Genomic DNA, 13,113 nt, shown 5'->3' on the forward strand with positions numbered 1-13,113 from the left:
CACTGATTCAAGTAATAGTCAATATTTTGTGTTCTATAATTTTTAATCAAAAAAAAGAAAACCAAAGCATGCAAACCAAATGAAATGTCTTTTCTTTGTGCTTTTAAAATGGCCTATAATAGTATTTTCTGATCTGATGCCTTCAAAAAGAATCATTACAACAATGATTTGAACTCGACTTTGTTTGGGAAAAAGCATAGTTTTGAGTTTGAACAAACCTTTGCGGTCATGGTTAAAAGAAACAATACAATAAATAAACAATGACTATTAGTAAGAAATCAGCATTTGTTGAACCAACTATCCACTCTGACCCTAATTACCAATTAAACCTTAGTTTCTGCCCCTTTACAAGGCCTCCAGAGCTTTTCTGAAACTCAAACGCACTGTATGTCACGTTCAGACATTCAAACAATCAATGCTGTGGTCTATGTCACGTCACAAACTAATTGCATCAAATCATTTGTAAGAGGACTGTGACCTTTGGCCCAGTCCATATCTGAATTCAAACAAGAGCTTTCACTCCAGCCTGGACTAACTGAATTAAAATGGCAAACGAGATAAAAGAGAGACCAAATGACGTGTGAGAGCACCTGAAACGACCACGTTTGAATGTCAACGAACGATAAAATGGATGACAATCAAATCCATCCAAGACCACTACTAAAGGTCAGTGGGCACTCTATAGTTTTATACACTATAGTATGAAACTCAAGAAACTGAATGGGTGCTGTGCTGTGCTGCATCATTTTTCACACATTACCCCAAATTCTGCCTCACAAATTTGGCGTCTTAAAAGTTCTATTGTACTGGCTGCACAAGCATGTAAGACGTACTCTCACACAGTATGGGAGCTTAATGCTGAAGTGTCTGTCATGTTGTTAGAAAGGGGTCTTGAGCAGACTATGTGACAAACAGCCACTGTCTTGCAAAAGTAGTCCTGAAAGACATTTAAACTTGTGACCCTCTTCTGAGCAAGTGCTGAACCTTTGTGACAAACAGTCTTTTAATGTGGCCTTATGAAGACATCTCAATATGGAACCTGCTCTGGATGTCTTCGACTATCTGAGGTGACGTTCAATAGTGGTCTTACAAAATCTTGAAATGTCTGATGAGGTGATCTCCATCAGATGTCTGGTACTGAGTCTGTAACTCTCTGTATTAGTCATGTGGTCTGATGTTTCTTTGTCATATCAGTGACCTATAGTAAATTCAGTACAAGTACAAGTATTTGCTGTTAAAGCTAAATTCATCCAGTTCAGACTGGTCTGGGCATATTTTCTGTTTCTGTGAGTGTTCTGAATGTCAGCAGACTGAAATGGTTGGCTGGCCCACACACAAAAGAACAATATCATCGATATTTGATGCTTCTGCTTACCTTTCTTCAGTATCAGCAGTTCTTGACAATCATAAGTATGACTAATTCATTTTCTTTAAATTATGAATACATTTCTAACTGTTTCTCTTTTTTTTTCTTCAGAAATTGACTGGGCAACTGAGTCAAACCACCCGGCTGCAGTCACTCCAGCAGACTCGCTGTTTGTCATGTGGTCTGCAAGAACCATAGACCTGCATAGTTAGCATGAAGAGATTGCAGCCACACAATATTTTATTGCTGATACAAATTAAACCAGTTTAGACTAGTCTAATGAGACACATGATTCTTTTCTTTCATTTTTCATGTTTCAGTGTGTTTCTTCAGATGTATCCTATTTGGAAATTTGACTAAGAACAAAAATTTAAACCGCCCTCATGTCCAAACCGCAAGGTCAAAAAATCAACTTGTGAAACAGGGAATTCCCTCGTCTCTTATTTACAGAAAACCACATGCTCACTGCTCACTTTTTTGTCTTGACAACATATGTGTGTAGACGTTTTTCCCATTCCCCCATGATTCCCATGTTCCTGAAGCTCTCACAGAGAACTGGGTGGGTGGTACGAGCCAAATTTCCATTCACAACCTTATGTGGAATGTATCAGATCCTCAGGGGCTGTGGGGGCCATGCCCAGTCAACAGTAGAAGATGTGTTGATGCATCTGTATATTTTAGGCAACATTGTGTAAACAAACAACAGGATGACGTGTAGCAACGGCAGTGGTGAAACAAAGCCTTCATAAATAAGTCATGAGGTCACTGACCTGTCACTGACAGCCATTACTCTCTCATTTGTGTGGTTGTGTTTGTTCACGCACTCACATTTTTGAGTTATTAGTGGTAACTGCAGCTTCTTAAGCTTCATAATAAAATAGTTGTATTATGTGATTTAACAATGCAATTAAAGTGGAGCTACACTCAAACACAACCGCAGAGACACAGAACAAAAACCATTAGAGTTTAAGAAACAAGGCAAGTACAAAGAACACAACAATGTAAAAGCGCCTATAAATATTCCCCAAAGACACAGTCGTCTTGGCATGAAGGAAGATAAAAGACACAGTGAGATCAGGGACGTCTCGGTCCTAAATCTTGTCCAACCCTGTCTCCTAGAAATTAAGTATAAATGCATTAAATTTCAACAGCAATCTCCAATTCTATTTTCTATGAACATAATGAGGAAAAAATATTATTAATTATTGTTGAAAATAAATGTATCAATAAAATGCATTGATGAAGAGAATTTCTGAAATTTCCAGAATTTCTGTGTTAATGAATTCATATAAGGGTATTTCTTTAGTGTTGTAAACTGGAAGCCACCAAATAACTCAACTGACTTTTTACAACAACAAAGTCAATTGGAATCACTTAATAAAGACACAGTGACATGACCCAACAATCAGTGGGTTTGAAGCCTAGCTTAAAGCCCTCACACCACTTTACTACCAGGACAATAATTCTTTACATAACAATACTTGAAGTGTGAGGGTGACGCGTTGCAGGTCACTGACTGCTGTGTTTATTTTTGTATTTTGATGCATTTTAAAGTATGACATTAGAACAGTTTGATGGAACACAAAGTGAAAGAAAAAAAAATCATGTTTGCTAAGTGGAGACCAAATGAACTCTCTCCATCATTGCTCCATCCAACCAGTCATGTCACATCCACAAAGCTGTTGTTGGCTTTTCTTTTTAGCTTTTAAGAGAAAAAGTGGCTTCAGTTAAGATTTTTGTGGTTCTGCCAGAGGCCTCGTTCACTGGAAAAAGTTAGATGATTCTCCTTCTCTGTCCTGTCTACCAGATGCTTGGTGAGTAGTGGGACAAAAAATGCTGTAAGACACGACCAAATTTGGTGTTTTGAGGTGGCCCCCCCCCCCCCAAAAAAAAAAAAATTGAGAGTCATGGGAGTGACTGAGTGAAAGATAAGCTCCTGTTAGTGTATTCAGTACATTTCCTGGCAACCTGCCATTTTGGCCTAAGAGTGGCACTGAACAAAGGGTCAGGTTGGTCAGGTGGGTCAGATGCCAGGACTATAGCAGTCCAAAATGTTCAGCCCCCCATAGATGAAATTAAATACAATAATAAAATACATAAAGATGAGATTGTGCAGTGTATCCCGATACCTTTTAAGAACTAGTTTTAGACTTAGATTAGTCTAAATATAAATCAGTCATGATGAATTTCATCACTGAGGGAGTTAACTGACTACAGCTAAAGAAAGTAAGAAAAGAAGCTAATGATTTTCAAATGATTTTCTAGCAAAAATCTCACCCCGAGATCCATTTAGTAAGATGTTCCAGAGCTTTATGACCTTTATATCACATGAGCTTCATCAAGGATGGAGTTTGGCATTCAGTTGTACGTATTGAAACCTCATCAATGTTGACTTGAAAGTTGACCCCATTTAAAAGTATGGTATTTCAAACAAATAGCATACTCTGAAATGTATGTATGTATGTATGAATGGTTTCTCAAAATCAGTTATAGTGAATGGGGAAATCCACATTTCTGTTGTCCTTTAAGTATTTGTATGTAGTTAAAAAATATTTAGGCAAACTTAATCTTATTCTAAAATTCCAAAATACTTATATTATTATATTTTAATTATTATGACAAAAAACCACAAAGGATTACACTTATTATCTCGTCATGCCAGGTCATGTAGAAAAAATATGACACACACAGACACACACACACACACACACACACACACACATGACTCTAGCATGTGTGTGCCTGTGTGTGCAAGTGACTTTCCATATGCTCTGTCATGCTTTAGGCAAAAGAAACAGACGTTGAAGAGTGAGAGGGAGGGAGTGTGTATGTGTGAATCCATGAAAAGGAAGCCTGTCCAGACAGTGTTAGATGACATCATCGTCTCTAATAACTTCTGTGTGTGTGCTTGTGTGTAGGTGGGGGCGGAGCTTCAGAGCATGCAGCTCCACACTATAAAAAGAAAGGAACTCATTCAGACCTTCACATTCAAGGAGCAGCAGTGAAAGGAGGCTGAAGCTCAAACAACTGAGACACAGTGTCCTACATCAGACACATTTCAACCAGAAGGTAAGAACTCCATTGGGCTACATTTTTACAGCTTTAAAAATTTGAATTAGAATTATATCAAAAATACTGGCACCTTAATACATTTTTAGGTATTATCATACAAAATGTTTCAATTTAAAGCAACAGTTTGCTCAGAATATCTTAATGTGTTATATTTTATCATAATGTGTTATAGTACACAACATAATAAACAACATACTTCTACATACGTCCTATTTTAAATATCTGTATATTGTATTTCATTGTAACATTCAGATCGTGCCAAATAGGAACAGAGGCATTCAATGCTTGTAGGCAGGATTTAAGATTTATGTCTCAGATTCCCTGAAGCCAGACTGAGGACATGTTTTCAGTGTTTGCTGTGGCACTGCAGTTCTTTTTTTTTTTAAATTCATTTCATACCAGATTTAGGAGCAGTGGTGTGAAGTCTAGTCAACTGTCAACCAGGCAGTTTTATTAAGTGATTTTTTGTTGAATTAACATGATAAAACACAGAAGTCAGAGTTGTGTAAAGAGAGGCTAAATTATGTACATATACATATATGTAATATATAATATATATATATATATATATATATATATATATATATATATATATAGATATATAATATGGATTACAGCATTAAGAGAGTGTGTGAGAGGTATGAAAAAGAAACTGAGCTCATGGCGGACGGCCATCTGCTGTGACTGGTTGAGTTTAGACTAGTTGAAAATTGCCAGTATGTCAATGTGAGAGTTAAGAAATTATGTACTGATATGCTTTACACTTTGGTTTCTAATTTTACAGATTAATGTGATTAATTCATTCAATTCAATTCAATTTTATTTCTATAGCGCCATATCATATTATGTAATTATCTGATATGTGTAAATACACATTGGTACACTTAGTAAGACTTGTATTATGGTGGTTGTGGGCCCCCCTTTGTCACCCATTGCTGGTGCTACTGCTTTAGATTTAACTAGATTTAGTCATTAAATACTAGATAAGATTTAACAGTACCACAGTACCAGTATCACACAAGGCCTACACTGTAATATTGAGCCTTTCCAGTGGTGTCCAGTGGTTTGGACTAATGCAAACTGCTAAGAAGTGAAGCTGTGTGCTGTCTGTAGTGATTAGTGAAGCATGTTTATTGAGAGCAGGTAGTGATTGCTTATGTAAGCAGAGGCTGAAATGACTGTGCTGACCAGTGACCAGTAAAAGGTCTATGCTGCTGCTGTACCTACATGATACACTATTGAGGTCTGCAGTGGAAAACCAATGTCAGAGTTTCCTGTTAACACACTGACGTGAATGCATAGACGCCAGTGACACATGTACATGTACTACAATGTAGCTGCGCTTGGAACTCAACAGTTTCAATCATTTACTACTTTTCTGAAAGTCATAAAATATTGTTGAGTTCTCCCCACTGTTCCCACTGTGTGTGCACCAGCTGCACACTGGATCTTTATTTAAAACAACCACACTCAAGCTTAAAGCTATTGCTTTCTCTCTTTCCCAGGATGCTTTGCGTGTACATTTTCCTGTTGCTGACTCTGAGCAGAGTGGGGCTGGGATCCCTGACGGATAAACAGACTGACTTTGGCCTGAAAGTCTTCTCACAGCTGGCCCAGAACTCTGTGGACAAGAACGTGGTCTTGTCACCATATGGCATGGCCTCTGTCCTGGTGATGGCTCAGCTCGGTGCTGCTGGAAACACTCGCAGGGCGTTAACTACTGCTATGGGCTTTTCTCTGCAAGGTGAGTTTACATAGATCAAACAATAACAGTACACAGAAAAACAATAAAAACTTGATAAATAAATCTATGAATTTGGTCACCTGGAACAGTATACTGGTGTATATTGGTGAAGCCATAAAACAAACACCCATCTTGCCTCTCCTGCAGAGCGTGGGATGTCCCGACAGCAGCGTCTCCTGCAGCGGGATGTGTCTATCGAGGAGGGGGTGGAGACAGCCAGTGGTGTTATGGTGGAGAGAAAAATGAGCCTGGAGAAGGGATACCGCCGAGCCCTGGCCAAGGCCTTCCAGTCCCAGCCTCACCAGGTCGACTTTACCAAGCCAGAGCAGGCAGTTAACATCATCAACTCATGGGTCTCAGACCACACTGGAGGTACACACAGCACCCTGCTAGCAGCATGTCATCTGCAGGATTCTCCAAAGGACTTGTCTGCTGTCTTTGCTTCCATCCCTTAAATCCTTTATGACATCTTTGTTGTATTTTCTTCTCTAGGTGCCATCCCTGAGTTCTTGGCATCTGGATCTCTGACTGATGAGACGCGCCTGGTCCTCCTGAATGCTCTCCACTTCCAGGGTCTCTGGAAGGTTCCCTTTGACCCCAAACTGACACAGGAGAGGATGTTCCGCTGTGCCAATGGAAGCACCGTGCCTGTGCACATGATGAGACTCACCAACCGCTTCAACTATGGTAGGTTCAGCACACTGACTCAGTGGACTTAAGTTTGATACCACACTCCAAAGATGACAGATACATTCATCTCCTTGTCCTCAATCCTCAGGCGAGTTTGTGACCGCTGATGGGGTGGATTATGATGTCATTGAGGTCCCGTACGAGGGTGACTCGCTGAGCATGCTCCTGGTGTCACCCATTGAGCCTGAAGTGTCACTGAACATGCTCTCTGTGGATTTGAACAGCCAGAAGATTCGGCAGTGGAGATCACAGATGAGGAATGTTAAGAGACAGCTGGCCATGCCCAGGTAAGTGAGAGAGGCTCAGACAGTATATAGATAGTTTATGTTAAATCATTTTTTATTGTCAATTGTGATTACATGGCTTCTAGCCTTAAGTCACCAGGATGAAAAATGAGAATTTGTGTGTGTTTGCAGGTTTACTCTGAACTCTGAGGTTGATTTTAAGACTACCCTGCTCAACATGGGTCTGGGAGACATGTTCAACCTGGCTACTGCTGACTTCACACGCATTACCAGTAAGTTAACCCACTACAGGGAGATCAATTCATAATTCATTCATATTTAATTCATAATTCTCTAATTGTTTCTGTGTGTTCTTATTTTAATATCTGCATTTGCAAATGACCATGTGAAAAACCACAATAAGCACAGTGCATTCAGATGAACTCTGCATCTAATCTTTGTGTGTCTCTGTCCTCCAGCTGATGAGAGGCTGTGTGTGTCCAGAGTTCTGCAGAAAGTGAAGATCGAGGTGAATGAGCAAGGAACCAAGGGAGCAGCAGCAACAGGTAGGTCAATACACACACGAAACTGTTTCCTGACTAATGTAGAGGGATTACAATCTCTCTATGATCTATGCATCATGTCTCATTAATGAATTTTTTTTTAAGTCATTCATTTATATTAAAAATACAAAAGTATCACATTCACAAAGTTCTGATAAACTAGAATGATCATTTAAGTAAAGCTGTAGTCAAAGCCAGCACCTCCTCAAAAAAAAAAAAAAATATATAAATATTTAAAAAATGAAAACTGAAACACATACAACACAAAATACTAATGACATGACTAATGCTGAATCACAGTTAGTCGGCTACTACCGGTCTTTCCTCATAATTATCACAGGGGAAGTGGGGAGGTACAGGAATGGACCCTAAGGCAGGGAATTAAACAAGTGCTCTTTAATGATAATTTAAGCCAAACGGTGAGAACTAAAACACAAACAAACAAGGAAAAGGATACAAACCGAAGGACACAAAAACAGACTAACTGAAAAGCGGCTGGAAAACCATGCAAAAACACCAACAGGCAAAATAATCCACAGGAATCAGAAACCGAGAGAACACAGAGGAACCAAGAAACAACATGAAACCATGAACGGACAGACAAGGAAACACAGGAACTAAATAGTAACTGTAACTACAAAACAAAACAGGAAACACAAACAAACTCAAAACTATGACAATATTTTTTTCGTCATGAATTAGTGGCTTAAAATCAGCAAATATCAAATTTAGTTTTAAATGAATGGTAACTGGTTGGAGTAAATTGGTGAGAGAATATATGCCATCACATGAAAGAATTGGTGATAATTACTAATTTGTGACTTGTAAAGGACCTGTGTTAAACATAGTCTAAGACTTGTATTATTTTAGGTCATATTATGCATATATGGCACATACTGTATAGAGAGAGTGAGAGCCTGGTGGATTTTAGGAGTACTGTTTGGTATCTCACAGACATTGACCTGTGTTTAAATCCCTTCCTCCGTTAGCTGCCGTGATGTTTTCTCGTATGGCAGTGGAACAGATTACTCTGGACAGACCCTTCCTTTTCCTCATCCAGCACAAACACACAGGTAACACTCCACAATAGTCAACAATACCATGCAGCTGAGCAGTCCAGTAGAGAGTGTGATGTCTAATGTTTTCCCTCTTGTGTTCAGATGCTGTTCTGTTCATGGGTCAGTTCAACCAGCCTCAACAACAATAACCCGCTCTGAAGACTTGCCTTCATTCCACTGTGTCTGACTACTGCTGCTCACGATGACCATACACCACACCTACAGACTTCATAGGACTTCTTTTGACTCTCTAGACTAATTCACTGAAAATTTTACTTATAATGTACTTTAATACACAGAGACTGGGGCAAAGCAACACACAGATTTAACATGACAGGCATCAGAAACATGATCAACTGAGATAAGACTTTGAAAAGAGTTGCGTATATGTTTGCTGTTAATTTATTTGTCTGAATGTTTGTGGTTGATAAGACAGAATGATGAAGGAAATTTAAGTACATAAGTAGTTACTGTCGTCTGATACCAAGAGATGTATTGCACAGAAGAGATGTATTTTTTACCCATGTTACCGTGTTAATTGTCTATTTTTGTTATTGCTATATTGTTACCAAGTTACATTTGTATTTTGGAGTATTTATATTTATTAAAATACTATGTTTTTACAAAGCTATAGTCTCTGGGATGTCGTTGTGCTGAGTTTTGCACATGGTCAACACTGACCTCTGGTGTCCAAAAAGCCAAAATCAGACAAACATGATCTGGTCATGTGTTAGACACACTAAGGCCTGATCATTTAGTATATCTGAAAGTACAATCTTTGTACTGTGTATGAAGTAAGTATTATGAAAAAGGCATGACCTGTATGATCTCAACATGAAATAATAAGATTATATACAAACATCAAAGTTGGGGTCCCCTCCGCTGGATGTTTGACCTTCACAGAGAGCAGGATGGTGCATGTTTGACAGTTCATCTGCTGAAGGAGGAATGCTTCTCATATTTTGCTCATCTTAAATCTGAACATATTTTGTGACATCCCAACTTGGGAAGCCAGTTTTAGTTCAATAAGCAAGTTACACAAGTTGTGACCTCAAACCACCATGTCGCGTACACTGAGAATAGACCTCTAGAGTGAAGCATTATTTTCATATCCATATGACCAGACTCTGGAGGGAGATTAACTCGATTTGAACTGAAAACAACACAGAACAGGCACAAACTATATACAGGCATGAGGTAAAAACGAAATTGGTTGCAACAATAAAAATAGAATAAACTCTAAGGAGGAAGAACATATGGATCTACCTCTAAAAATATACATATGAAAAATATACAAATGGACTCTTGTGCAAATGTGTATTGTGAAAAACTTAAATGGAAAGAGTGCAATTATGCATCCATCAGGTCAACTGCTACAGAATGAGTCTCCTCTCTCTGCACCGAGGGGAGTCCTTAATAATGATCAATTCATGTCATAGACTGTAATTAAAGTGTAACTCAGACATATCAAACAGACACAGGTCAGGTGGAACACCTGGGAGGCGAAACTCAGAGCTGCACATTTTCCACTTGCAATGCGCATGCTCGGCAGAGGCGGTAGCAGTCAGTGTAGCGGTGACTCGGTTAGTGTAGTTTCAGTGTACGGTACCGGACTCAGACATGGACTGTCAATGTTAGCCGGGGTGTGTTCGCTTACGTTGGACCGGGCAGTAGACTTCGTTTGTAACGTCGCAGTAGCTTCAAAGAATCGAACGACATGGTGAGTTCCCGCCTCTTGTTCCGCTTAAAGAAAAAGACAGGAGCTAGGTGCTAGGCTAATGCTAGCAAGGTGTACGCTTTCAGGAAGTGTCCAGCTGCGCCACCTCCTCCTCCACCTGGTTGCTGCCAGCTTAGCCTACAAGCTAAGAGGCCGAACACCAGCATGAGCTGTGTGTGTGTCACACTGTGGGGCTTCACGGCAGCGTGTGGTCCGTGGAATGTTAGCCGTGTCCGAATGACACCCACTGATGTTCTGTGTGTGTGTGTGTGTGTGTGTGTGTGTGTGTGTGTGTGTGACGTTCATGTCTGACTTATTACCGAGCAGAGCGTTGCAGGTGCGGAGTGGAGCTCCGGGTCCGGTGACAGCTGTCAGCTGCCTCTTAATAACGGACCCCTGACCCACAGCTTCAGGGTACACTTATTATTTCATACAACTATCTGATGATTTTGAATTTAACATATTTAATCCAAACCTAAAAGTATGACCTCACAGAGTGTGTGTAAATGGACCACACTAACAGCTCTATGTTCTATGACTAAGTTAAGACATATTGAATCATTTACAGATGTTAACACTCTGTATAATATTTGATGTTTAACAAAAACACAGCTGTGTTAAAAGGACCAACAGACTGATGAGTGCTCACACCTCAGACAGGTAGCTTATTGTTTCATCTTTCATGTCTGAGCCAGCTACTGACTGTATGTCAGTCATATCTATATGAATGTGAAGTAAATCAGTGAAAAAAGGAAGGCAGTGTGAACCGCTGGAGGACCTGATGAACGGGAAGCTGCATTCTTTGATCAGATTGTGATCGTGTAGTGTGATTGGTTCTAAAAATAGTCTGAAATGAAAGCACACTGTTTTTTAACTGCAGCCACCATGAATTCATGTCATGTGTGCAGGAATATAGAACTGTCTAATGCTTTCACATTCATCGAAATTGGCCAACAACTGGAAACATCTCCATAAAGAAATGTTTTCCTCAGTTTGCTTTGGAAGAACTTGACTGTCCCGCACAGAGCCCTGACCTCCACCCGACCCAACACCTTTGGGATGGAAGCCAGAGGCTGGAATAGCATTATTGGTCATGTTTGATATATCAGATACTTTTTCAATACCACATTTTAAAATGGTAGGATCTTCATTAATTACACATTAGATTGTATCTAAAGTTATTTTAAAAAAACAATCAGATCTACAGTCAGTACGAGACGATCTGTGAACGATGAACTAGTGGACAATCTCCACCCTGTTCACCCCGGCATGTTTACCTGCTGTTATACTATACTATAATGTACGGCCATGTAACAAACCTTATTACAGTCCATACTGAAAACAGCAGGGCAGTCTGTTGAACAGTATCTTTGGTCAGTCAGTCAGTTTTTGCACAGAACAAATCCACGTGTTCATCCTCCTTCCACGTATCCTGCTGCTGTTAAACAAACAGGAACCACACCGCCCACATGTCTGTGTCATAAAGACCACAAAGAGGCTAAGACTGCTAACAGGCACATGTAAGTAAACATAACTGGTAGGTGGTGCAGTAGATTGGTGTTAGTGTGTGTGACTTGTAGCTGTAATCGTCTGAGAGTCACGGCAGTACAGTGTGTGTTGATATTTCTGTATGAAGTCCACCTGTATAACAGACTGTCATCAGTGTGTAAGTTCACTGTGTGTGTCCTCCAGCTGCAGTACATGATGTTTGTGTATGCAGAGAATATCACACCAAGCTTTTTGTTAGTGATGGGCGTCATGGGTTTAGGCCTACTCTTGATTTTAACCTTACCTCAGCCTTGTGCAGATGTTGTGGGAGACTCTCGACAGACTGCTGAGGGTGCTGTGATTAACCTGCAACTAGCTAGCTCACAAGTTTCCAACATGTTTATTGCTCTGGCAGAAACTTGTTGATCATTGCACATTAAAGATCCTTTTAAGAATGATTTGCTTCTGTTATCAAATACATTTTCTCAGATCTTTGGCTCTGCCACTCAACTGAAGACTGAGAAACGCTGTTCAGAATGAAATGTTCTGTAGGAAAGATTGCACTAATCGGTAGTAACAAACATTATTTCCAGTAATGACTTCCTATTGAAATATGTAGATAGATTAGCTTGTTAGTCAATTCCCGTTGGTCACATGACTCTCATCTTGCAGGTTGTAGTGGTTCATCGAGAGTCTCCATGACCATATTAGACAGGATGAGGTATGACACTGAGGGGGAAAAAAAGAGGTCACATGACTAGTTTTGAGAGTTGTGAAGGACGTTTAGTTTGATATTCTCCGTTGTGCAACATGTCTCCACTGAAATGTTTAAAATGAGGGCTGAAACTAAAGGATAAGGATTGATGACAGACCTGATGAGGACTGCAGACTTTGAAAAAAACTTGATACAAAGCAAAGCCATTATTTAAAGTCTGCGTAAAGGCAATTCCATGTTTTCTTTCAAAACACAATAAATGTTTTGGAAAATAGTTGCTGAAAACATGTGAAAAGACTTTGAACGATATATTAGTGAAATGTGAAGTTAGAGGTTCAAACTGTTTCACCACTTTTCAACAAGATCACGTTGACGCCATGCGGCGATCAATAACAGAAAACTAGCATATTCCGCCAAGCGGGCGTGGCTTCAGTGCATTCAGGGGACACGCCCTCACAGTCCTGGAGCTGAGAATT

General features: G+C 39.7%; 2 protein-coding genes across 3 annotated transcripts in view; both read left to right on the forward strand.

Annotated features, from left to right (window-relative positions):
- The first annotated feature begins 4,306 nt into the window (after positions 1-4,306).
- On the forward strand, positions 4,307-9,345 carry serpine1 (serpin peptidase inhibitor, clade E (nexin, plasminogen activator inhibitor type 1), member 1). The gene is made up of 9 exons (XM_010755411.3): positions 4,307-4,435; positions 5,944-6,182; positions 6,330-6,554; positions 6,675-6,869; positions 6,961-7,159; positions 7,289-7,389; positions 7,576-7,662; positions 8,649-8,732; positions 8,820-9,345. Exons 2-9 carry the CDS (start codon positions 5,945-5,947, stop codon positions 8,864-8,866), a joined length of 1,176 nt encoding a protein of 391 aa, XP_010753713.1. The 5' UTR covers positions 4,307-4,435; position 5,944; the 3' UTR covers positions 8,867-9,345.
- An 872-nt stretch (positions 9,346-10,217) lies between these two features.
- The window catches only part of ap1s1 (adaptor related protein complex 1 subunit sigma 1), a 34,986-nt gene continuing 32,090 nt past the window's right edge, over positions 10,218-13,113 (forward strand). The window contains exons 1-2 of one of the 2 annotated variants that reach the window (XM_027276729.1): positions 10,218-10,437; positions 10,762-10,848. In XM_027276729.1, coding sequence (XP_027132530.1) covers positions 10,435-10,437; positions 10,762-10,848 — 90 coding nt within the window. In that variant the 5' untranslated portion in view covers positions 10,218-10,434. The remainder of the gene's footprint in view (positions 10,438-10,761; positions 10,849-13,113) is intronic. The other variant, XM_019267634.2, reaches the window with a different exon arrangement.

Source organism: Larimichthys crocea, unplaced genomic scaffold (assembly GCF_000972845.2).
Source record: "Larimichthys crocea isolate SSNF unplaced genomic scaffold, L_crocea_2.0 scaffold533, whole genome shotgun sequence".
Lineage (NCBI taxonomy): Eukaryota > Metazoa > Chordata > Actinopteri > Sciaenidae > Larimichthys > Larimichthys crocea.

Excerpts from the sequence above, each read along its gene's own strand:
- serpine1 (XM_010755411.3), top strand. The coding sequence starts at position 5,945 with ATGCTTTGCGTGTACATTTTCCTGTTGCTGACTCTGAGCAGAGTGGGG. Across the intron at positions 6,870-6,960 it reads CACCAACCGCTTCAACTATG|GCGAGTTTGTGACCGCTGAT; the intron begins GTAGGTTCAGCA and ends CTCAATCCTCAG. Across the intron at positions 7,663-8,648 it reads CAAGGGAGCAGCAGCAACAG|CTGCCGTGATGTTTTCTCGT; the intron begins GTAGGTCAATAC and ends TTCCTCCGTTAG.